We start from the raw sequence: 27,571 nt of genomic DNA on the forward strand, positions 1-27,571 counted from the left end.
GTTGCGTGGAGCGTGGAGTTGCCCGCTGTCTTTTTTCTAAATAAGCGGGTTTCAATTTTATTGTTGCTGATATATATTTGTGTATCTAAGAATTCTACTTGTGAATTGCTGATAGTTGCCGTAAACTGTAAATTGATGTTATTTACATTAATCTTATCAATGAATTCATTTGCTTGTTGTAGTGTTCCTTTCCAAACCACAAATAGATCGTCAATATATCTTAGCCATAATTTGACATTGTTGTTGATGTATTCACCATATTCCTCCATGAGGACCAGCTCCTCCCATCTACCCATATGAAGACAGGCATAACCCGGTGAGAAGCTGGCCCCCATGGCTACACCTCTGGTTTGTTGGTACAGCTGGCTATTAAACATGAAAATGTTGTTGCACAAACAGAATCCAATCATTTCAGTCAGCATACTGTTGTGTTCCTGGTGCTGTATTGATCTTTGCGATAGATAATGTTGGATTGCTGTAAGGCCGTCTGTGTGCTCTATACTGGTGTATAGGGAGGTGACATCCAATGCCATTAAATAAAAATCATCCTGCCACACAAAATCCGGAATCTTTCTTTGGAAGTCACTGGTATCTTTCACATACGATGGCTGTTTCAGTACAAAATCCTGTAAATAGTAATCAATATATTTTGTTGTATGTTCAACCAAACTGTTCCTGGCACTGATTATCGATCTCCCGGGGGATCGGTGTAATTTTTATGGATTTTTGGAATGAAATATATCGTAGGAATTGTAGGATTTTCATTCTTCAAATATTTGTATTCATCGTTACTGATTAATAGTGCACTTTTCCATTTGGCTAGCTTGAGATGGAATTCTTTATAAGTAGTTTTTAAATTGGCCATAGTAGTTCATGTATAGCATTTTCGGTCATTCAATTGTTTGTAAGCTTCCTTGTTGTATAAGTTTATTGGCCATATTACAATATTCCCACCTTTGTCACTATTCCGGATTACAATTTCCTTGTTATTTTGTAGTTTAGATGTTAGCATTCTGTATTGCTGATTGATTTTTTTGGGTTTCGTAATCTTTGATTGTGTCGTCCTGTATAAATCTTTCATTTGCGTGGTTACCGCTTCGTGAAAAATATCAATAGAGTCACGTAATATGATTGAATTGAAGGAGGATTTGGGTTTAAAAGGGCTTGCTTTAGGGGTATCATTTCCATGATTACTTTCTACACTTAGTTCTTGCATAATCTGCAACAAGGGTGCATATGATTGGGTCAAAGCTATTGCATCTCGCTTTGTGTCAGCTGTTATAGTTTCAATGTTGACCACTGGTTTTGGTGCGTTAATCAAAAAATGTTTTTTCAGTTTCAGTTTGCATACTCCTTTGTATACATCAAGTCTTTTTGCAGCGTAATCAAAGTTGGTTTGTGGTGCGTATGAAAGACCAAGCCCTAAGATGTTTACTTCCTGTTTTGTCAATTTGATATTGGATAAGTTAATGATTGTATTTTCTGTTTGTTCGGCAATTACTGTTTGTTTCTCCAATATCCACGTCCTCTTCTTCTGATTTGTTTTTGTTCGTTTGATGTTTGCTTTACGTCTCTGCCGCCGCTTGTAGTTGGAAATGCTGGATTTCTTGGAGGCCTTGGACGAAGCGTCTGCCTGCGTTCCTGGCATAAAAAATTAAGTTCCTCTCCTGGTGATGGCTTAGCTTTTGATCCCATCATTGTAACATTGCGCATTTCCGATTCAGATTCGCTTCCTCCCCCTGAACTGGCTTCCGATGGGGAGGTATTGGCCATACGATTTTGTGGGCCCTCGGCAGTCATTGTTGCAGTTTGTGCTCCTTCCATGCTGCGAAATTTAGATTTTCTCAGTGCATCATAGCGCTTGGCAAAGGTGAATATTTGACCTAATTCATAATCAGTTCTGTCTCTTTGAAATTTAAACGCTTTTCTTGTTTTAATTTTTTCCTCTTCTTTTTGAAGGCGAGTCATCATTTCATTTCTTAACCTGTTTTGTTCATCTTTATGTTCCAGTTTTTCCAATTCCTCATTAATTTCATCTTTTTCCCCCAGTAGTTTGGCTCTATCAATATCAGCATATTTGATAAGAATGAGAGTTAACCTCCTAGAAGATTCTAGGTTGCATTCTGCCCATTCCTTCATCAGCTCAGGGTTGGGTTCCTCATAACTTGGTGCCGTTAATATGCGTAAACCTCGGGGAATTCTGTTTACCTCAATGTAGCCTTGTAATGATTTGGACTCCCACCATTTTGTCATTTCAGATCTCATCTTTTTTTCTAGTTTTTTAAATAAGTCTTTCACAGAATTATTCACATTTGATTTTTCTAACATTGGCTCCGTCATTTTACTCGTAGGTGGGAGAGTGTCGGAGAACATCTCCGTAGCTGCCGCCTCCCGTGCTCTTGCCACTTCGGCCGACATGAGGAAAATTGTTCGTAATTTAAATACTCCAGTTGATGCAGGATCCAATACACCCACGTTGTCCGGAGTATTGCACACCTCCTCACCCCGCAATACCCACTTAACTGCCTACCTGCTGCCTTCTGTTTTCCCCGGGTCCTCCGACTCGGCATCTATCGGATTACGCAGGTTTCATGGCTTCTTCTGGGTTGCGGGGGGTCCGGCGGTCGGTATCCTCTTCGGATTGTAGAAGGACTTCCTGGTTGCCCCGGAAGGGATGTCTCACTGTTCCGTCGACCTTGTTTGAGAAAGGGGTCCGTGAATGATCGTGCGAGACAAGGAAACGATCAACTATATCACAAATATTCCTCCGCTGAATTCGAAAGCGGCTCTTCACAAGAGATGGACACGGACCCAAAATGTAAGTGCAAAAAATCTTCTTTAATCCTCTGTCGCCAGTAGATAGTTATAGTTAGGACCTATTTTCCATAGGAAATCCGCAACATTCTATTTGGAATAACGTTGGCGCCGGTTGACGTAACCTCGCGAAATTTCCAAACTTTTGGCCAGCTCCGCTCCGACCCTGAAAGTTTTGCGGTGATCCGTCAAGCGGGGGCCGAGAAAAAAGGGGAGTCCCAAAACGTGTTTTCCCCATGCAATTTCCCATAGGGTCTGTTGTCGCAGTTACAGCCCGAACCGCTGAATGGAATGACACCAAATTTGGCAAAGAGGTAGTCCTCAGTTCGGACTCGTGCCTTTTGCATATATGGTGTGAATCTGTTCAGTAGTTCCTGAGAAAATTAGGGTAAAAAAGTTAGTGATATTTATGGCAGTGGAGGATCCACGGACCATACCCGCACCGTAAGCGCACCCTCCCCGAACCGAGCGCGCACCATCCCGATCGCGCGCTGAATGCTAATTGGCTGTTGAGTGTCTCTCTACATTCGAAACCAGGAACTGTTGGCGGCCATTTTCTGCCTCGGTAGAAGCGAGGCTGATTAAGTAAGGGGAATAAGTGTGTAAAACATATAAAGGGGGCAGAGTGGAAATACTCTGACCCTCTAGAGGTGCTTAGGGGGTCCCAGAAGGACCCCCTGGGACCCCATTTTTTTTTTTTTTTAAACAGCTAAATGCGCGCATCCTATCGCGTCTGATGCACGGATCCTCTCACGTTGGGTGTGCGGATCCAGAAACATGGAAAAAAATATATAAAATAAAGTTTTGCACGTATAGTTAAAAAAATATTTTGACAAATATAAAAAAATATGTTTGAAAAACCCATTAAGTTCAAATAATATTTTTTAATTTTTAAAAGTATTAATTGAAAAAATAAGTTTAAAAAATGGTGATAAAAATGTATTTTAAAAAATATATAATTAATGAAATGACACACTGAATTTGAAAAATATAGAAATCCAATCAAAATCATTAAACATGATATCTTCAGAGATAAGTTATAGATAGGAATTAGCATTTAAAAACCTTTGAAATTCACTGAAAAAACCATTGGTTTCAGGCCTGATATAGTTAGGAATTAGCATTTAAAAAACCTTTGAATTTCACTGAAAAAAACATAGGTTTCATGCACGTTATAGTTAGGAATTGGCATTTAAAAAACCTTTGAAATTCACTGAAAAAACCAAAGGTTTCAGGGGCGTTATAGTCAGGAATTGGCATTTAAAAAACCTTAGAAGTTCACTGAAAAAACCATAGGTTTCAGGGGTGTTATAGTTAGCTGGACATTTCCCTCGTACAAAACCCTAGAAATTCCCCTGTTATAGTTAGTTCAGCTAACTATAACTCGCGCCCCCGCAATGCACTGCTGATGACGTCACATATTACATCACTCATGACATGGTCAGTGACATCACTGATGACCATAGGTTTCACACATGTTATAGTTAGCTGGACATTTCACTCGTAAAAAACCAATGAAATTCCCCCGTTCTAGTTAGTGCAGGCAACTATAACTCACGCGACCGCAATCCTCTGCTGATGACGTCAGATATGGTTTTTTAAGTGAATTTGCAAGGTTTTATAAATGCTAATTCGTAACTATAACGTGTGTGAAACCTATGGTTTTTTCAGTGAATTTGTACGGTTTTTTAAATGCTAAGTTATGTATTTATACATTTTTTTTCTTCAGGTTTTTCACCGTGCGCGCACCGTGCGCGCACTGTGCACTTCGCACACCGTGCGCGCGCTGTGGGCGCTCGGTGCGCTTCGCGCACCGAGCACCCACGGTTCGCAGTGCGTGGCGTGCGCGCACCTCGGGATTTTGTTAAAAAAAAAATGTTTTTTTCTCCCTTGGGGGTCCTTCTGTGACCCCCTGACCAAGGCTAGGGGGTCAGGAACTGTCCACTCTGCCCCCTTTTCACGTTCTCCGCCTTTTTTTTCACCCCCTCAGACTGCAAGAGACAAAATGGCGGCCGGCACTTCCTGGTTTCGACCGATTCGAATGTTTACCGACATCTAACAACCAATCAGAATTGCGCTCGCGCACACGGCAGGGTGCGCGCACAGTGCGCGCACGGTGCGCGCGTATAGATATTGATATGCTTTTAAATGCCATTTTCTCAGGAAATACTGAACAGATTTACACCAGACCTGCAAAAGGCACTTCCTTGACCTTATGGCTACCTCTCTGCCAAATTTCACGTAATTCTGTTCAGCCGTTCGGGCTGTAGCTGCGACTAAAGGTCCTATGGAAAAATGCATGGGGAAAACGCGTTTTGGGACCCCCCCTTTTTCTCGGCCCCCGCTTGACGAATCACCCCGAGACTTTCAGGGTAGGAGTTGAACGGAGCGCCCCATTTGTTTTGAAAATTTCGCGAGGATTCGTCAACCGGCGCCAAAGTTATTCAAAATAGAATTTTGAGATTTCCTATGGAAACTAGGTTGTAACTATAACTATCTACTGGCGACCGCCAGTAGATAATGTGTGTGTATTCATATATATTTTATACAAAATGCCCTGAAGCTTTCACAGAACGCACTCGGCAGCAGGCCCACCTTCTGGAACACGTAGTTCAGGGAAGCAGCACATTCAACCTTCTACTAAGAAAAAAACGTGCTTTTATTTAACAAGTGAGTACGAACCCACTGTGGGGAATACAATGCTGCTTCCCTGAACTACGTGTTCCAGAATGCCAGGAATGGAGTACAGCCCACTGAGGGCGGAGAAACTAATTAAGAGACATTTAAATACAAGGAAAGCAATTTGTACTCACTTGCAAGCTGCCTATGAAGAAGGGACGAAGAGTCTTGAAACGCGTCAGGCAAAAGCTAATTAATGGACTTGGATGCAAAGGAGAGTTGCCAATAAATAACCGGAAGGTGGGCCTGCTGCCGAGTGCGTTCTGTGAAAGCTTCAGGGCATTTTGTATAAAATGTATTCATATATATATATATATATATATATAGGAACAAGAGGAATCTCACAATTTTATCTTTAGGATACAAACCATTAAACATAATGGCAAACAAGGCAATGTAGCTAAAATTATCTTAGAGACGTGCATGTGTATTACATATAGATATATATATATATCTTTATAAATATACATCTATATATATATATATATACACATATACATACATTTGTTATCAGCAGTACACCATTGTTGGGCATGGCCCTTTTTGCAGGGTTATTCTCAAACGTTTTGCCTTCTTCCTTCTATTTTTTCTGGCCTGTTTTTGTTGGTTTTAGGAATCTGAGGACTTTACTACTGCTAATCAGTGCTCAAGTCCATATACTCTCTGTCTTAACTGTATTGGTGATTGGTGTATTCATGATTGGGATATTTGAATTACTAATAAGTGCCTATTACAGTGCACCAGGCACCAGACGTGCCCAGGGCATGTAAATCAAATGCTACTAGAGGGCTTACAGAACTGATTGTGCTACCCACATGAGCAGCCCTGCAAATATGTTTCAGGCCTGCATTGCAGAGTCTGTGAGTGCAGTTTTAAACTTCCATGTCAGCCTGGCAAGTGCACAACACTTTCCAGACCCTAACCGTCCCTTTTAATACATGTAAGGCACCCCTAAGGTAGGCCCAAGGTACCCCTATGGGAAGGGTGTGGTGTATGTGAAAGGTAGGACATGTACTGGTGTGTTTTACTTGTCCTGATATTGAAATACTGCCAATTCCGTTTTCACTATAGAAAGGACTAGCTCTCTCATAGGTTATCATTGGAGTTTCCTTGTAAAAGTTTACAATTGTACCTTTCAATTGGGAACAGCTAAAGATTTTACATTTTGGCTCCCTGAGTTCAGGATTTAAAAATACCGCTTTTAGTGAAGGTGGTTTTTGAATTGTGTGTTTGAAAATGTCACTTTTAGAAAGTGGTCATTTTCTTGTGCTACCATTCTGTGCATCTGCTTGCCTGTGGAATCAAAGTCTACTTCAGACTGACAAGTGCTGTTTTGTGGATTCACTCTGGACAGTCACACAAAGGGAGCTGAGGTGTTCCCTGCATAATCTGATGGCCCATCACCAGACTGATGGGTCTTTCTGCTGTAAAGTGGTGGGGAGAGTTGTCACTGACACCTGAATAGGGTTATGTCTGCCTTTCACAGTACTATTTTCACCCCCTGTAGTGTGGCTGGACCCGGGAGGACAGAACTGGTTCTACGAAGCAATAGAGACTTTCATTTAAGCCTGCATACTTCAAAGGCTGAAATTAATATAAGTAGTGGAGCTCTGACACCAGATAGAACACTTCTGGATCAAGAAGAACTTCTGCCAAGGAAAAGAGCTGAAGAGCTGTGAAGAGGGATACTGCCCCTTTGCAATGTGTTGATTTGCTGGGTTGACCTGCAGTTGTTGCTTCTGCTTTGGAGAGGAAAAGGACTGGACCTTTGCTGTGTATCCTGCTTGTGAAGTTTCTCCAAGAGCTTGTGTGTGCTTACCTCTTACTAAGAAGTCTCAGGGCCAGCAAATACTTCACCTGCAGCATCCCTGAACTTCACTGTTGGGAGCTCTGACCTGCCAAGTGGTGCTAAATCCAGTTCTGGGCCCTTGGAGGTCATTCCTGCTGCAAAGATCTACTGGAACCCATCAAAATGTATGCATCCCCTTTCCTGTTTTTCTTGCGCTGCACCGCAGTGCAGGAGAAATTCCCATGCTCTGCTGCTGTGCGACCTCAGAAATTGATGCTGCGCCTTCCCGTGGTCGAAGAAACTGCCGCAGCCTGAGTTTAGCGCACTGGTCTCCGAAGTCCGAGACCGCCGCACTGACTCTGACGCAGGCCCTGCTGTACGGCTGAAAGAATTGACGCATCGTGGGACCGTGGCTGAAGAAATTGATGCAGCACCTGTTTTCCACCACGCATCGACCTCTAGCGCATCTGGATTTCAATGCATCTCATTTGTGCACCAAGTTTTTTCGACACATCACCTGCAGAACAGAACTGCCTTGCATTGCGACACATCGCTTCCCCCTACAGCTTCCCCTTTGGACTCAGGAATAGACGCATTGCTGTTTTTTTTTATGCTTCCCTCCTCTGTGGCTGTTTTGCCTTGTGGATTTTGACCCATTTGAGGTACTTTGTGTAAATCACTACATCGATAGAGTTCTATGGACAGAATTGCTTGGAACCTTTTAAAAATCATATTTTGAATAGTGCATGTGGATTTTTGTCTTTTCGGTCTTGTTTGGTTTAGATAAACATACTTCATATTTCTAAACTGGCGTGGTGTACATTTGTAGTGTTTTCCCTGTGTTACTGTGTGTTATGTATAAATACACATTGCCTCAGAGATAAGCCTGACTGCTTGTGCCAAGCTACCAAGGGGGTGAGCTGGGGATATCTGGGTGTCTAACTCCCTTATCCAGACTAGAAGGCAGTATCCTTACTTGGACACAGTGCAAGCCACTGCCAACTAGAGAACCCTATTCCTAAAATGTATGTCTTGTTTGGTAGCCCGTATTAATGTCCATGTTCACAGCTAAGACAGATAAAAGGACAATGATTTCAGCATGGTGTCAAAATCATTCTAGAACAATGACTAGAAGCACAGCATTGTTATTAGAACATTGGAATGTTGAGTACTTCATTGAAGACAATGGGGTGCTCCAGGCTTCTAATAGCTGGTAGAACCTTGGAGACCAACATTGCAATGATTTTTTCTTTTCACAGCTGTTCCTGTGAACAAAGGCCTCTCAGAGCCCGAGGGGATTTAAACCCCCTGGGGCTCCGTGAAGCCTTTGTTTTACAATTTAGAATATCCTTCCCTCTAGGGGCGGTATGTTATACTAGCCTTAGAGCCCTCAATAGAGGGCTCTCCTGGCCATTACAGGCCTGCTCCCTTATTAAAGGCCCTCGCCTTCAGCTCAGGCTGTTAATGCTAGAGTGCTACGGTTGACTCTAAGGCTATTTTAAATCTATTTCGAATATTGGAATGCTGAGAGCTCCATTGTGACAATGGAGTGGCTCCGGGCTTATAATGGCTGGTATAAGCCTTCTTCTCCAACTTTATAATGTTTGTCATTCTGTTTCTCCCATTTCAAATGTGAACATTATTCGCTTGGTGGGTGGAATGTTCTAATAGCCTAAAAGCCTTTCTGTCTTTGACTAAAACTGCTGGTAATGGCACTCATCCCCGTTATAACTCTGGTTCAGGGCTTTTAATAAACAGAATAGCACTCAGCAGTGGGCTATATTATAAGCAAATCACTTCTGAAATAGCAAAGAATGACACATTGAAAGAACCCATGGTTGACACATGAAAGAAGATAGGGTAGTAAAGATCAGAGAGTTAACAGCCAGTTGCACCTTTTCTTGGTAAAAACTCAATGCAGTGTAGGTCACTGTACATTGATCTCACAATCTTGGTAGAGTAGATGAGTGCTTGAGGGAGGAAGTTTAATCATTCTAATCAGTGTTTTGAACTAAATGTTGCAATGTGAAAGGAAGATAATTTCTATGGCTGAAATACCTGTTGAGAATGCGTTCTCTAGAGCTATGCACAGTATGATTATACACATTTTTCTCTCCTGTGGATACAATCATTTATTGAATTTGCTAATTTATTGCAAGGGGATGACTGCTAGGTGCCTTTCATGTACATAAGGAGAACAGTTTTCAAAGGCTGACACAATAATTAATTTCCTTACTGTTAGATTATTGCATACCTGATTTAAGAACGGACAATACAATAGAAATAGAGCTGAAGAGAATTGGTGATGTGGCCGCAATTAAACCACTTACCTTCTGGCTATGTATCTGGTCCACTTCAGAGATAGGCCAATACTGCGATTCTCTGAAGGAAGTCCTGAATCTAAGTGGTGCCAAACGGACCCCCTGGTTTAGACATATAAAATCCTGGTGTAGAATGTTGGGAAAGACTCATTTGTGGGAAAGCCCGGAATGTATTAGTGAGAACGATATTGCCTTTATGAAAGCTAAGTACTGGGCATATGTAAAAGAACAATATGTGACCAATAGATCAGCGGGACGCTTGACTACTGAGTTCTTAAACATCAAACCCTTTGCAGAATTTGAGCTTTTCTATGGCCAGATGTCACCACCCATGGTGAAAAATCTCTATGTGAGATTTGGATTTGGCTGTCTACCTTTAAGGTAATTTACTGTATGGGAAACAAACTCAGCAACAACAACACGGTGAACGCAGTGGCTAGGGGCAATCGGGATTCAGGATTCCGCTCTGGCCCTCCTTACCTCCTTCCTGACAGGGAGAGAACATAAGATCTGCTGGAATAACCTCAAGTCAGACATATTCTGTTTTCATTGCGGAGTCCCTCAGGGCACATCGCTTTCACCCACGTTGTTTAATATTTATGTGACTCCGTTGACGAAACTGGTTAAGCACCATGGCTTTTCGCTTGTGTCATATGCTGATGACACACAAATTATAATTTCCATATCCTCCTCAGGAAATGTGCCCTCAGCCAGGTTTCACAACTGTCTGGCTCACATTATTTAATGGATGCACCTCAACTATCTAAAATTGAATACTCAGAAGACGGAGGTGATGGAATTTGGCTCTGGTCCTCCCATCTGGAACCCTGACTTCTGGCCTGCAGAAGCAGGAGCATGTCCACGCCCTTTGATCAAAATGAGAAACCTGGGCATGGTGTTTGACACCCTGCTCAGCTTTATGGGACAGATAAATCAGGTAACCTCCACGTGCTATTTCACCTTAAGGATTTTGCGGAAGATCTTACCGTTTCTCCCAATGAATTTGAGAAAAACGGTGGTGATAGCATTCATTCTGTCTCGACTTGACTATTTCAATGCTCTCTATCTTGGGCCGGATAGGCGACAACTGAACAAACTGCAATCCTTACAGAACGCAGCTGCCCGGACCCTAATGAATCTTCCTAAATATAGTCATATATCTGGGCCATCAGAAAACTACATTGGCTTCGCGTCAAGGAGCGGACTGGATTCAAGGCTTTGTGTTTGATTCATAAGACCTTATATGGTGGGGGACCCACAGAATATCTTAAACTATTCCAATGGTACACTCTGGGTCACTCCCTGAGGTCAGCAAAACAAGCACTGGTTAAGGTCCCAAGAGTCAAGAAGACTGAATTGGGTGGCAGAAGTCTCTCTCATTTAGCCCACAAACTATGGAACAAGTTGCCACTTAATATCAGATCCCTATCAGTCCACACTCATTTTCGAGCCTGTCTGAAAACTTGGCTCTTTCCCACCCAGTAACAACCTTTTCTTCCTGGACTTTCTTATATCTCTGTTATCTCAGCACCAAGACACCTCAGCAATAGAGCACTTTATAAATATTTACTTACTTACTGCATGCCCAGCCTGTGGCTGCGCACTGGAGACAGTGTAACACATCCTTTTCTTTTGCATTGAATATTCTGTTTTTCCGCAAGCAATGGGTTCACCCTATTTGCTGAAGACTGAGAATCAGGCAATACAGGTTGGCATTGAGAATATTAAGATCTGACACTACGCCTCCCACTGTATTTGCTGTGAGCAGATTTGTGCAGTTTTTGGATTAGGCGTCCGAAGTACATGTCTCAGGCTGTACCTGAGGTTCCTGTACTAACTGTTTCTCAAGTGCAGCTATAATTAAAATAATCATTTCTCTATGTTGTTTTGCACAGGAATATTGATGTCCTGAGACACATAGCACTTTATGGTTCTTAGTTAGAATATATGAGGATATAATGATTATTATCATTTTTTTACTTTGTACCCCATACGTCTGATGATGAAATATTGTTACGCTTTGCACTGTTTATATGATCATGAATGAATATTGCTGATACCATCCTATGGCAGACATATATGTTACATACTGATTTTAGGGAATCCATAACACTGTACAAATTATGTACTGATGTACTCCCTACATCAAGGTCTGATGTGAGAAAGAAGAGAGTACCTTGCTTCCACTTTTTGAAAAGTGGTATTGTCCCAGTCAAATCAACTAATTTTATCATTGTATATATCGATGTCATTTGAATGTGATCTGTAAGAGACTTCTATATGTTTTTAAATGTATTTATTACCGTGCACTTTAATGGTCATTTGACCGAATAAAGAGATATATATATCTATATATATCTAAGACCAAGATCCCCCGACTTTGCAGAGGAAGAAAGCACACACGGGACTTCAATGGACAGCAAAATATTCCTTTTTAATAGGCGCAGACGCGTTTCGTTTTTGAGAAAACTTCTTCAGTGTCGCCAGGAACAGTGCGAGTGCCTCTCCCGCCCTCCTTTTTAAGCAACCAGCCTCGCTGCGATTGGTTTGAGGCATTGCTGACGTTGAGGCACCGGAGGATTGCAAAACCAGGACTCCGGTTTCGCACGGAGCAGACGCCTTGCGTTAGTACTAGCCCCAGTGGGCGTTGTCCGCTCCTCTCCCTTCAATGGCCAACAAGTTCTTTCAGGCGGGCGTTTTTTTTGCGGCTCGTTGTGTCCCTCACCCCTCCGCTTGTGATTCCAGCAGGTAAGCGGCGAGTCCTGGCATACCACAGCAGTTGTAGTAGTCACAAAGATTTCCACCAAAAACACAGGACTCTCAAGGGGGTGGGCGCTTCAAGGGATGTTCGTGGCAGCATCCCAACATGTATATATATCTATATATATCTATATATATATATATATCATCAAATTCCCAGCGACAGCAGCTCAGCCGAAGAAAGGGACACGGACTCCGATTTGCGTGCAGGTATATTCTTCTGTTTATTCACAAACAATGACCAGCATGGCAGATAACGCGTTTCACCCAACTAGTGGGCTTGATATATATATATATTCACTGAAAAAACCATAGGTTTCACACAAGTTATAGTTAGGAATTAGCATTTAAAAAACCTTGCAAATTCACTGAAAACACCATAGGTTTCACACATGTTATAGTTAGCTGTACATTTCACTCGTAAAAAACCAATGAAATTCCCCCGTTATAGTTAGTGCAGGCAACTATAACTCACGCGACCGTAATCCTCTGCTGATGCTAATACTGTATTTAGACACTTATTTGCCCATGTCTTCTTCCATTAAATTTTAGCTATACATATATTACAAATATTTTTTTTTCATAAAGACACATATGTCATCAGCAGAAGATTGCGTTTCGTTCCGCTACAATGGCTTCCAATACGTTATCGTGATAAATTCAAAGCCTTTTGCCTTGCACATAAGGGACTCTACAATGCAGGTCCAGAATGTCTTAGGAAGGCGTTTAGATGGTACATTCCTAATAGAGCCTTACGAACTGCAAATTCAAAAACAGTAGTAATTCCTAAGATTAAAAAGGCAAATTGGGGAGGCAGGAGTATCCTATTCCGTACAGCAAAACTATGGAATGACCTCCTAGCACGTATCAGAACACGTATCAGAGCCTTTCCCTCCTTTTTGGGATTTCTGAAGAAGACTAAGACCTTGCTTTTTAACAATTAATGTGTCATTTCAGCTTGCTCAGCTTTTAGTCAGTGCCAAGACACCCAAGGGTTATCGCACACTCTACAACTTTCCTTAGCATAACATAACATACTGACAGGTAGAAATGGGAGCTGGAGAGAGTGAGAGACAGAAAGACAACTTAGGTTATGCAGAAACAAACATATTCTTCTCAACATAGCAAATGATTCACAGGTTAAAGAAATTACTTAGGACCTAATCACAACTTTCGTGGCCCTCCTGTGGAGCACCACACCAACACTACACATGAGGCCGCCAAAGTCATTCTCACACCATCCACCGGATTATGATTAAAATCCTTGGTGGGAGTACGGTGTTGCTGCGGTCCCACGACGGTCTCTTTTTAGACTCATAGGAGAGCCTTTAGACAGGCACTGCAGTGCTCACCCAGAATGTACCTAGCTTTTCAGGTGAAAATGTAGATAGAAATTTAGCAGCCGACATCCAGTGTCTTGTGATTACTGAGAGGGCTTCTCAGTCCTCTGTGTGCGGTAGCTCTGGAGTTCTTGGTTTAGCTGGAGGCCATCATTTATACACTTAAGTCAATAAGGACATTGTTCCCTGTTGGCGGCGAAACAAAAATGCCGATCACCTGCTCAACAAAGGAGGAAAAGGCATGCATACATCACTATGGTCTGGAGTTCCCTTCTTCTCCCCCACACCAATGTACCTTTAGGATCCTTTTTTACTCTTCGTAAGGATTTTTTAAGGTATGGGAACCCGTGTCCCCCTCATTTTTCATTACGGGACACACCGTGTCCGGGTTACCCGTATATGCCACCCTTCTCAGTCATGGCTGTACCTGGGGTACATCAGGGGCCCACAAGCCCTTTAGAATAACGTATTCACATACCATCCACGAGCAGGACATTATGGGGTGTCTACATCACATACGCATCTGGCGTGCTTTCACTTTCTAACTCCACGCATGCGCACACCCCAAGACACACTCACCCACGCATGCGCAAGACACGGCACGCGCACAGCCTCCGGCCCTCCAACAGGAAGTGGTTCACTCCCTTTTACCGACGCCTTTAAATGAAGCCTGCAGGCAACGGACACTATCTCCAGGCAGCCGCTGGCAGTGGGTAGGTGCTGACTGAGCCGGCCCCCGACGCAACCGTGAGTACTCTCAGGCAGGATCCTACATGGACCCTCTTGTTTACGAAGTCCACCCTCATGTAGGGTTCACTCCCTTAAACTCTTTACGCTCTGTTTTGGTCCACCAGCAAATAGGGCGCTGGCAGCCTCGGCGGATCCTATGCAGCCCCGTACAGTAACACGAGGGTAAGGATGGGGTCACCTTGCAATTCGTTACAGTAGCTTCATGTATTTGTACATCCTCACGGTTCTGGGCATATATACTGTTTTCTCATGTGATATTCTAATTGAGTGCTCGCCCTCTATCCGAACTGTCAGGTCCGGCTACGCCCCTTCCTCAATTAGTCCAGTGGGCTCGCTTTCCTGGCTACGTGGTGTGTGTGCTTTTCTTTCATCTGTTTGCTCGCTGCACATAGACTTTTTTATGCCTGGGCTCCCTCAACTAGTCTAGTGGGTCCATTTCCCTGGCAACGTGGTGTGTATATTTCTCTCGTATTTGTTTGCTCGCTGCATATAGATTTTTTATGCCTGGGCTCTGTCCACGATAAGACGTGCCGCCCACTTTGACATCACTATTGCCACCTCCACCTACGTTCTCTTTAACCTCAGCGACAATGTTGATATTTACACAGTAACTTCCGCTATGAGTATTGGTTCCCGCCCTGCACCGCTCCTCAACACAGGGGAGATAATCTACCATTGAATTAGTTGTATGCACATGAGACTCATAGAGGACGCCCGACACATCACTGATGTACGTTTTTGTTGACATGGTCACCGGGGTGACCGCACTACCACCATGCGAATGGTATGCGGGGGCACATACAGGTCCTTGCTGTGCTCTCTCGTAATAACTGTGTCTAATTGTACCAGTTCTGTCCTAACCATTCATGTGTGTCTTGTCACCCCTCCCTCCTTCTCTCATCCCCCCCCTCTCCCATCCCTCCCCTTCCTTCTTCCCCCCTTTCCCCCCACCCCCCCCCCCCGTTTATTTCCCCTACAGGTTACACTAGTCTGGTACGTTCTTCTTGTCATTGCTGACCAGGTCACTGTACCCCGCAGCCCCGTACCACTTTTAACCTTTTCTTAGACGTGAGTTACCCTTCCAATCTCTGGCACTCCCGTCTTCACCGTGCACTACCTTTCACTTTCCTACGGTCCTGATGAAACGCCACTGACCCGTCTGGGCATCCAAGGCGTGAAACATGTCGACCTTTTAATTGAAGTCACACCAGCACCTTACGCTGATTAGTGACCCCGTGACCTTCTGGTCTTTTTAGTCTGCCAGAGGCTCCATATTATTAAATATCCACTTTTGGACACCCCTAGGCATTTTTAAACCACACACCTTGCACGCATCCAATCACTTACCTCTCGGATCCACCTCACTGCTTTTTTTGCCCACACACCCGCATTCACCTTACGGCTTTTCTCTTTAAAAGACCTCCGATAGAGAGACCCTTCGGGGGACCGTCGGGCATTGCAGCGCCGGCCCGACGAGGAGCAACAACTAGCCCAATGATGAAGCAAGACATCCTTCGGGGTGTGTGAGGGCTCACGAGAGGCTTCATAGAGTCCTCCCCTCAGGAGTGGATCCTTGAGACTGGGGAAATTCTCTCTGCCTCTTTTCATCCCACCTCTATTCCCCTCTCCTTTTTCTCCCCCCCCCCCTCTTCCTTCCCCCTCCTCTTTTTACACTCTTCCCACCTTTTCCTCCTTTGTTGAGCAGGTGATCGGCATTTTTGTTTCGCCGCCAACAGGGAACAATGTCCTTATTGACTTAACTGTTACGAGTGGAGCACGGACATTGGACCATAACCAGCTCCTGGTCCCCCCCTCTCCTTTTTTGACTCATCATTTATACACACCATCAGTAGCAAGAAAACAGGCAGCAGAGCATCAGGATCACCCAAAGACTATTGGCTGGATGCAGATGCACATTCAATGAGTTTTGCATAAGGATCGCATAGGTATACCCTGCCTCCTTACTTTCTTGGTAGAGGTATCAGCTTATGTGCTCATTCTATGACCGTTGTACCGCCTCTCACTGGCACTTCATTCCAGTGTGCCCTCAAAGCTCCAAAATCAAGCAAGTAATGTTGGGGCGAAGTTTCCTTATTCAGAGAATATTCTGGGTGGAGCAGTCGTTTCCAAACCCTAAAAGTGCTCTTTGGCCCGCTTTGGTGGGAAATCATTTGTATTCTTTTCAGGTAATGAATTGAAGAATGTAAGAAGTGGAATGCCGTCTGTCCCTCCTCTTTCTCCGTGAGCAGCAGAGATCCTCCATCTTACAAACACCATACCTAAAAAGATATTTGTGACCACATGTGCACCATGATCAGTGTTTCATCCACAGTTTTTCTGTATCCTTTAAGTTGTATTTCAAATGCAATCCATATTATGGTTGCAAAGATGTAATCATTTACCGGTCAGGACAACGGACCCCGACACAGCAGCCCTCGACTTCACGCAATGGCTGACCTCCTGTGCCAACGACCTCGCCCCACTGAAGATCCCACTCACCAGGCCCAGAAGCAAGAAGGCCCCCTGGTTCACCGACGAACTCAAGGACTCCAAGAAGGCCTGCCGCACCCTCGAGAAGGCCTGGCTCCTCGACAAGACCACCGACAACATGACCGCCCTCAAACTCGCCACCCGCAGACATCACCAGCTCATCCGCACCACCAAGAAGAAATCTTTGAAGGAACGACTGGACAAGAACGCCCATGACAGCAAGGAGCTCTTCAACATCGTCAAGGAGTTCTCCAACCCCAGCACCGGCAACAACGACATCACTCCCTCGCAGGACCTCTGCGACTCCCTCGCCTCGTACTTCCAACGCAAGATCTCCGACATCCACAACAGTTTCGGCGCTCCACCCCCGCACCCATCGACCGAACCTACGCCCCCCGCCGCTATCCTCCAGACATGGACCAAAGTGACCCTCGAAGACACGACACGCATGATGAACACCATCCACTCCGGATCTCCGACCGACCCATGCCCCCACCATGTCTTCAACAAGGCCGCCTCAACCATCGCACCCCACCTCCGAGACATCATCAACGCCTCCTTCGACACAGCCACCTTCCCGGAGAGCTGGAAGCACGCCGAGCTCAGCGCACTACTGAAGAAACCAACTGCGGACCCGACCGACCTCTAGAACTTCCGCCCTATCTCGCTCCTTCCATTCCCTGCCAAAGTCATCGAGAAGGTCGTCAACAAGCAGCTGGCCGCCTTCCTCGAGACGAACGGATCCCTCGACCCATCGCAATCCGGATTCAGAGCCAACCACAGCACCGAGACCGCCCTCATCGCAGCCACCGACGACATCCGAGCCCTGCTCGACAAAGGTGAAACAGCGGCACTCATCCTCCTTGACCTCTCCGCAGCATTTGACACTGTCTGCCACCGCACCCTAGTCCAACGCCTCAACGACACCGGCATCCAGGGGATTGCTCTGGAATGGATCATCTCATACCTCTCCGGCAGAACACAGAGAGTACGCCTCCCTCCGTTCCGCTCTGAGGCCACCGAAGTCATCTGCGGCGTCCCGCAAGGATCATCGCTCAGCCCCACTCTCTTCAACATCTACATGAAACCCCTCGCTGCCATCGCACGCCAACACAACCTCAACATCATTTCCTACGCCGATGACACCCAGCTGATTCTCTCCCACACCAGAGACCCCGACATCGCCAAAGCCGACCTACACGAAGGCATGAAACATGTCGCCGAATGGATGAACATCAGCCGCCTGAAGCTGAACACGGACAAGACAGAAGTCCTCATCCTGGGACCGTCGCCCTCCGCATGGGACGACTTCTGGTGGCCCCCGGCCCTGGGCACCGCACCCAAGCCAACGGACCACGCACGCAACTTGGGCGTCATCCTGGACTCCTCCCTATCGATGACCAGACAAGTCAACGCCGTCTCCTCATCTTGCTTCCACAATCTCCGCATGCTCCGCAAGATCTTCAGATGGATCCCGACCGAGACCAGGAAGACTGTCACCCAGGCCCTCGTCACCAGCAGACTAGACTACGGAAACACCCTCTACGCCGGTACAACAGCCAAGCTTCAGAAAAGACTTCAGCGTATCCAGAACGCCTCCGCCCGTCTCATCCTGGACGCCCCCCGACGCAGCCACATCTCGAGCCACCTGAGAGACCTGCACTGGCTCCCTGTCAACAAGAGGATCATGTTCAGACTCCTCACCCACGCACACAAATCCCTCCACGACCTGGGCCCAAGGTACCTCAACGACCGCCTGACCTTCTCCGCGAACCTCGCCCTCGCCGTCGTCCCTCGCATCCAGAGAGCCACCGCCGGAGGAAGATCCTTCTCCTACCTGGCGGCTAAGACATGGAACTCCCTGCCCGTCCACCTGCGGCTGACCCAGGACCACCTCGCCTTCAGGAAACAGCTCAAGACCTGGCTGTTCGAGCAGTAGCAGACCCCCTCCCCCAAGCGCCTTGAGACCCTTCCGGGTGAGTAGTGCGCGATACAAATTCCTTGATTGATTGATTGATTGATTGATTTAAAAATTGAATGCAAAGAGGGATTATTTTTCCATCATTTATTGTGGATTTACTTTGCAAAGATACCCATGCGATTTCATGTTTGAGTGCTGTTGAACCCAAAAAACGCATACATGCTGCAACGAGCCAGTTCCTTTGTCAACCGATTAGAGGGCATTGCCACCTCCATGATAGGGACTGTGAAGGACAGTTTAGGGTCTCCTCTATACAAGGGTACAGAAAACGTGCACGTTAGGAGCAGTACATTTGGATTTCAGTTTTTTTTCTCAAATGTAGCAAAAAAAGAAAACTGTTTTTGAACAACTCGGGGGCAAATAAGGAACGTTCGGGATAGGACTGCTGCAGAAGCATTCGGCGGCTTTTGTTAATCAAATTCTGTTGTTTCTTCCAAGGAACAGGCCCAACTCTCCACTGTGGGTTCTTTTACTCTGAGATACACAGTAAATGCATGAAGAGGTCTAGTCTGTTATTTGAAGAAGCTGATAACCATTTTATTTTCGAGTCTGTATAATACTTTCTTTAGCTGCATGAATCAAATAATTGCCTGAACAGAATGCTTTATTTTCTTGAACCACACAGCACTGAAACTTCAATAAAAGAACTTTTGCCCCTCAACACTGGTACTTCCACTTATGGGGAAAGAATAGCAGACAAACACTGCCATTTAAATGTCATTTTCTCAATGATTCCTGAACAATCCCTTACAATTCCGTCCAATAAAAGTTCTCAGGAGCACAACATGTTTGAATGCGAGTAAATATCAGTCGACCATCAGCTGCGAGGTGTCAGGTTGTCCCTACAAGTAGCAAATGCAACACTAACAAATGATACTTTGCCTAAGGCAGCAACTCATTCCACCAGTCTGCTGTCTGGTTCCTGAGATTTTCTGCACAAATTGCATGTTACTAATGGTGCGCATTGCTTGTTCCTGTGCGGCCGTGAAGCCGCCTGTGGCAACGCGTCCACCTCATCAGGGTCAAAGGACGGCGTACAGCTGCACCGGGGTAAAGCTGGCAATTAATCAGCGCGCCCGTGCTAACTCAGCTGTGAAAAATCCACTCCTTGTTCCTCATCCGTGAAGTGCGTCTCCGGAGAGCAGGTGCTCCGAGCGGCGGGCTCCGCGCGTGCTCTGTCAAAACCTGGAAACTTGCTGCTAATTAATGTTCCTGGGAATCCTCGCGCAGGCTGTCAAGTGCAGCATGGCCGCTCCTGGGCGGGACCCTGCATTCTGTGATTCCAAGCTTCTTTTTAATCCAGTGCGCCTCAGGGACTGGACTACCGTCCCCTGGCACTGCGCAGCAATTAGCAATGTTTTGTTCGAGTTCAACAAGAGTTCAGATATGTCGGTCACAATTTCTATTTTCGCGTAAAATCTCTTTTCTTTTTATTCGTCTCAGTCTGTACATGTGTTGAATGTGTAACTGAATCCGCTTGCGAACCCAAGCCACGCTACCCCTTCTGTGTAGTCTTACTGAAGATGCCTTTGTATCTGTCTTCCAGGCAACAGGTGTCAATGGGAAGCAAATTTTGGTAGCAGTTCTCCCGGGTTTACCAACATCTGCAGAGCTCTTCATACTACCACACCGGGAGGAAACAGGGGAAAACAAAAGGACGGCAGGAGATTTGGAACAGGTACATTACTTTTTACACTTATAGCAAACACGAATAATTTAATATGGCCGGTAAATTTAGGAACCATCAAACTTGCATTAAAAAACAATTCCAATTGAATGTGCATGGTACATACAGCCTTTTATGGGGACTGCCTGCTCATAGACTTAGGTGAGTCCAATGACAGGTTATTTGTAATCCATTAAATCGACCTTAATGCAAACACATTGCTACATATTGCTCAATTAAAAAAAAAGGGAATATTATGAATGTTTTCAATGGTGACTGTCTATTGCATTAATTTATGCATACACCTTCTCGCCTACCCTGTTTTAGTGTTGACATTTCCAGTTAAATAGTTCATATGTTTTCTATTGGATCCAGTTGCATAATTTGAATCTTTGAAAATTGTACTATATGTTTCCATCAGATAAATACAAGATCCCTTCTGCCGAATAAAAAACCTTAAAATCATTGTGTGCCTTTTGATATCAATAAACAGTTTGGAGTTGCAACTAGACATGTTCTTGTAAAATCTTATTATGTGACAGACGTTAGCGGCCACAGCCTGTAGAGAAAATATGAAACATTTCAACTGGATTTTCTACCAGAGGTGATGTATTTGTTTCCTAAAATCCCTACTGAATTGGTGCTTACACTTATTTCACAATGTTTGCTGAAAAAGGTTAATCACACTCAATTGCCTCCATTTTTTCAGCAATAATCTTCTTTTGGTCTGTCCTGCCTCCCAGTGGGGCATTCCAATAAGCAGAGTGACTAGAAAGCAAGTGGTAAGTCTGCTAATGTCATTAGTGAAGATGGAAGGGACTCATTTGCGTTCCTACTATGCTGGGCTTTAAGTGGGATGAAAAAACTGAGGGGTCTCTCAAAGGGGTGTGGCCAATGTAATTAAGGCCGGGGCTTAAAAACACGTGCGCTAAAATCTGTGCTTAGCATAGTGTGCCGCCCGACTTGTATTTTGCTGTTTCTGTCATTGCATCCAGATTTATGATACAACAAGTAACATCATACCTACAACAATTCAGGGCTATTGGCTTTGTCAATGGTTGTTAGTTGCATAAGATAAATAAGCAGCAACGATGGCTTGTATATAATATTGAAAAAGCTTCCACTTAAAACCCTGGTGGCACCACGACAATGTTGCTGCTCCTGAGTTTCAAAAAGAGAAGGGAAATCCAGAGAGAAAATGAGTCTCTTTAAAGGATGTCCCTTCCCCTACAATGCTCACCTGGCATGACATCATGCCGTTACTTCTCCACTAGTGAAAAGTGAGCAGTGTGAGCAGCGCATACGGTTGTACCTGCTGTCACTGCAGTCCGCAAAAAAAAGACCGCCTGTGCTAGGGCACAAAACAGAGTCCGATAGAGACCCGTTTGGAGGGCCCCTTTAAAAAACTGCACCAGTGAGACCCGGCCCACTTAAAGCCCTGCAACTATGCTTGGCCTATCTATGGCCTGTTCTACAACCTACAAGCACTATGGGCTGGGGCGACAAGGATGTGACATCTCTGACTGAATGCTGCTGCAGTTCTTTCTTCACACATCGAAAGGCTGCTCTTGTGATGTTGCAAAAGATGTAGCTACAGTTGATCAGAGCAGAGCTGGCATTAGTTTACTTATGAATGTTGGTTTTCTCTTATCTTATACTCAGGTGCTTGTCATCACCTGAAGTGCAATAATCTGATCGCCACTCTAGTTATGTAGGAGGCCATGACAGAGCTAGGCATGCAACATCACCTGCTGGTATGAAGGTAACCTTGTAGAGCGCCAGGAATCTTGAGGTCATCAGCTGCAAATTATGGAAGGCCTGTCAATACTTTCTGAAATGACATTATAGCTTCAACGTTATCTAGAAGTTAGTTTTCATCTCTTTGTTGGACTCTTTAGTCACCAAATAGCAGAACTATTACGCTTACAAAATGTTCTCAGTGAGGGAAGGGACTTTCTAAGACCTAAAGAGCTCACACGTAGTATGATTGAGAAAATTCAGGTTTTGAACTTGTTTAACCTAGAAAAGTGTTGCTTGCTTTTTAAATTATACTCAGTTGATAGGTAGATCTGGGTATGTTGGGGATCAGAAATACCTGATACAAGCAGGTCATAGTTTTATTCCTTATGACCTTTCAAAGTGTACTGACAATAGGCATTACATGTTTCCTTATCTAAATTTTTTCATTCTCATATATGTGACTTTCCATGTTTGTACTTCCATTAAATAAAAAAATTAAAAATCTTAACTTACTGAGTCCTGCACCGCCTCTGCTTCTGGCCGGGTCCCGTGCCCACGTTTTCCTGGGACAGTAAGCAGGCATCCTCCCTCCCCTCCCCTAAGCCAATCACAACGCTGCAATGGCAGTGTTGTGATTTGGTGCAGACGGCACCCAGCTGGGCGCCTGTAGGAAGGCCATTTTCTCTATGTAGGCTGCATGAAGCCTACATGGAGGAAAGACAGAGTGCACATGACTGGTTTGGTCAGCCCCAGAGGGCCGACCAAACAGTCAGGACCCACAGCATTGGGCAAGCCACTCCTCCCCGACCCGCCCACCCACCCGCCCCAACCAGATATACCATTCTGCTTTCTCGCAGCCCGAGAAGTAGAAACATAAAATGGTATTTAAAATACCATTTTATGTTTCAGCTTCTCGCACTGCGAGAAAGCAGTAGGGAGGCGCTCCTCTGCATTAATGGAGGAGCCGCCCCTGTTCAACAGACAACTCTTGGGTTTGCCAAATGTCTGTTTTTTATCATCATACATCTTTGGTCCCACATAAAGGTATTTTCCTCTGTTTAAGAGTGAATGCATTCAAGTGGCATTGGCCGGATATTCAAAAATGTAAGATAAATGGCTACCCCTTTCAAGTAATAAATAAATAGCAGTTGGTGAATCATTTAATCCAGGAGCTCACTTTTTAGTGTCTCATTTTTTTAAAGCTTAGAAAATGTGTGTGTAAAAATGCAATTAGCATCTAGACCTCCTCCCTACAGGAATATGGAAACTTGCCTCACATGCCTTTCTCATTTATTCACAGTTTCAAAAGATTATTACTTCTATTTGACACGTGTACTCGGTTTTCATGTCTTCAAGGACTGTCTCTCTACATTACGGTCCGCGTTCTCCCAGCACTCTACTTCTTCTGACCCCCTCCTTTCACACCTTTACCTCCTTTTAAATTTCCCTCAAGCGAATCCATTATGAATAGTAAACTTGAAGGTTTCGGTCTTACCTTGCTTTCCCTCCACTGTACTTCATAAATGTTTCTGTAACCCACTCAGTCCTTGGCTGTGCTACAAAACATCACACATTTATGCAACAGTAAGTCGATGCTTAGCTTTGCTATAGGTGTTGACCTTTAATGCTCCCACTTTGATAACTTGTCCAGTGTTTTTAGCTGCTGTTCTGTGTTAAGGATGGTATGAGTGTGAGATCATCATGATTGGTCCTGATATAATATAATAATAAAACGTAACAACGAAAAAACTAAATAAACAGTTAATATTCCTTACACACTACGGCTGCAACAAATGGTGTTGTGCGAGATGTAAATCTCCATTTATATCTTATGCCTTAACATTCCCTAATAACCATGACACTTTTCAAAATGGTACGCCAATAATGACCTGACTGGCATAAACAGTTATTTTGTAATGTATGGGGCAGGAAAGTCACCGTAAGGAAGTCCATTGTCAATGTTACTTACCTGAATGAACACATTCGGCCGAGTATCATGTCTGTGTTCACTTATTGTCCAATACATGCTGGTAATGAGTCTCTGCAATAGAGGAAGACTGGGTCTTTGGTTTCAAGGGAACTCTAGGGTTATGACTGGAAACCCTTTCCAATTTTCATAAGTCTTCATTTGCAAGGCTTTTCAATTCCTGTCATCCTGGGGAAGGCCTCTTTTTCATAAGTGACAAAAGGATGTATTCAGTGTTCGACACGGCGTGTGTATCTAAGACTGCCCGCATGAGACAAGGGGCCCGATTCATACAAACATGCATTCCTCTGTTTCTAGGCACAATATCTCTAGAACCCTTAGGCACCAATGGCAGTAATCAATTTGAATGAATACTTCAAATTGACCTAGTCCTACTTCTGTAGATTGACTGCAAGCGAACAACAATCTGCAGGTGTGGGTTAAGAGAGAATGTGCAATTTCTGACAAGATGCTCAGTAAGGTGGGGGTTGAATTTGATGCAGCCGCTTTATGGTGATGGATCTGTCTTTTAGGAAAATGATCACACGTGAGCAAGAGAAGGTACAATACACACATGGGATAAATCGCTGTGCTTTGACAGTCGTATTCGCTAACTCTCATGCCTTTGTTTCCATATTGGAATTAGAGGACCGGCTTTCTAAGACCCATACTTTGAGATGGGCCTCACCACCTACATAAGTGACCCAATACTTTACCTTTGTGGAGAACAGCACCCAAGCTGTCAATGGGGCTTTCCTAACCCACGCAGGTCCCTTGGGTGCTGATGAGGCTAGCAGGTTGTCTGTGGTGGTTGCATATCAACGATGTTCACCCTCTGCATGGCTGATGCGTGATTGCACCATACTTCAGTGTAGCCTGTGACTGTTTTATATGGCAGCAATAATAATGTTTTGTTTTCATGTTTAATGTAATATGTTGAGAGAAACATGTCGACAATTTACAATTGTTCTTCCAGGTTTAAAAACATGATTTTCATTGCTTAGACTAGATTCACCTCACACATTTACATAGTAGGAGGCAGTGCTGCACACGGATCCTGAATATTGCCAGTTTTAAATTGATTAAGTGGAAAAAATGGAGGGTAACACTTCTCTAGCTGCTCGCCAAGAACATGGAGCAACATCCCTCCGCACATCAGACTCGCACCTTCAGGGTCAGACTGGCCCCTCTGTAATTCTGACATTTTCCCCATAGGCTGCAGGCCAGGAAGCTGCTTTCAGAGCTGTAGGGGCTACTGTGGTGACCCAACCAGTCCCCAACATCCCAATTCTAGTTGCAATCTCCTGCGGTGCGGATCTGTTTTGTACATTTTCGCAGAGGTTCAGGTTGGTTTCAGTGGCCTGTCAGCTTCACTCTTCACCTTCATATCCCCACCATCTTCAACTGGGGCTTAGACTGTCCTTCCTCCCACCCTAGCACCGCTCAACATTCACCCTCCCTCTGCATCCAGGTGTTATGCGCACATGCAGCCTGCATAGCAATGTGATAACAGAATGTGCCAGTGCCACCCCTGCCAGAGGGTACACAACATGCACAAAATGTCTGAACTTCAGATCTGTATGTTTGACTAAAATGGAAGCTGTAATTTGCTTTTGCTGAGCCTGGGACACTGGTATTGGCTGATGTTCTTTCATTAATGGCTTATTACATGTGTAGGTGGGGAGAAGAAGGGGCCTGCAAGCCTTCGAGATTACTTTTTACAGAGTACATCACTTATCTGTCTGCAAAATGGCGTTGGTGCTATTTAGTCTCATCTTCTGCGAATTATAGCTTAGGCGTTCTCCCAGAAGGCGGACAACCATCACCTGCGTGACCTCGGCGGAAATTACAGAAAACGATCAGGTCACCCACACTTAGCACCCACCAGCCTCAATCTATTCCCGCCTCCAGAGCCCATGATAAACTGCTCCTTGTGATTCCTTATTGCGGTGCTAGCAAGAATACCACACAGGAAGCAATTCTGAACAATGCCTGCATCTCCCCATCGGAGGTTGCCCCCTCCTAAAAACTGCATTCCCCGGCTAGAAATTCCTCCAGTGCGCTTCTTGTTTTGTTTCGTTTGTTAATGGGTTTTTTGGGCTAGTGGTTGGGTTGCCACATACACACTTTTATTATTAGAGAATTTAAAACACATAACCTACGTTATGTTAACTGTTACGTTTCCTGAGGGAAAATGTCACTCTTGAAACATGATCACAATATTTACCTTCTCACCATACGTCAAATTCCTGGTTGTGGCGTTTGCCTTTAAGTCACGGCCCATGTGTAGTGGTTATTAGAGGAGACAGGACTTATCCCCAAGAGAGAGGCTCCTGCAGTTCTAAACACATGGCAAAACGAAAGGTACTACGGAGGGGAAACTCTCAGTGACTGCCATGCGGCATTTATAATGTCTCCACTGTCGTCTGAGCTATGCACCCCTGTCCTTCTCCGATTATCCAGCTGCCCAGTCCACTAAGCCTAGTTTGCTCTAGATTACACGTTTTTTTCCCTTTTTTAGACTCATACCAACAATCCTTTTTAAAAAGCGTTCTCTGCTGTCAGAGCTGTTTTCAGCAAGTCAAGTCGCACTCTTCTTGTTTGCATCATGTGGCTCATAGCTGCGGATTCATGTCTTGGCTGGCAGGTGATGTTGCTCTCAATCAAATTGGTATTGTGTATAGTGGCGGGAGTTTACAAACTGTGAGGGCAGATGAGAAAGATCCTCATTGTGTGTGTACATGTGCTTGTGTTTTTAATTGCACAAGCATGTCCCTGTCCAGTGCTTAATTTGAGCCGTTGTTTGCCAGTGGGCCCACCTGCACTAATTTTTTAAAAACTTGCACTTATTTTTGCTCGTCGGTTATTACCGGAGAGAAGAGAGGGAAACACAAACACAGGGGAAAGAGAAAGATGGAAAACGCTCACAAAGGGCGAAAACAGGAACCTGCAAGGGTAAGGTAGTCGGTTAATAAAAGTGGGATAGGTTACATACTACTCTGGCATTCGGAGTGCTGACGTAGCTTTTCTATCCTTTTTATGCTTTACGTTAAAATATTTGCTGTCATCTTATATCTTAAAATTGTTTTGTTTAATTTACCTCTACAAAACATTGCTGGTATCCAACATCTACTATATCAATTTGCTAACTTTTGTTTGCCTTGACCATATGTATTTTGATTTATCAACTGCGTTGCAGAGATGCTTTCAATAATCTCAGGGCAGCTCCAACCTGAATAAAGCCAGGCTGACTATGGAATTAAATATTTTGTAAA

At 44.5% G+C, this 27,571-nt stretch overlaps 1 protein-coding gene across 2 annotated transcripts in view; it reads left to right on the plus strand.

Annotated features, from left to right (window-relative positions):
* Positions 1–27,571, plus strand: part of LOC146867033 (VPS10 domain-containing receptor SorCS1-like) — a 3,068,338-nt gene that overhangs the window by 2,843,468 nt on the left and 197,299 nt on the right. For both annotated transcript variants that reach the window (XM_085603449.1, XM_085603451.1), the window contains exon 24: positions 20,471–20,602. In XM_085603449.1, the coding sequence (XP_085459575.1) occupies positions 20,471–20,602 (132 nt within the window). The remainder of the gene's footprint in view (positions 1–20,470; positions 20,603–27,571) is intronic.

This window comes from Triturus cristatus, chromosome 1_2 (assembly GCF_964204655.1).
Source record: "Triturus cristatus chromosome 1_2, aTriCri1.1, whole genome shotgun sequence".
Taxonomy (NCBI): domain Eukaryota; kingdom Metazoa; phylum Chordata; class Amphibia; order Caudata; family Salamandridae; genus Triturus; species Triturus cristatus.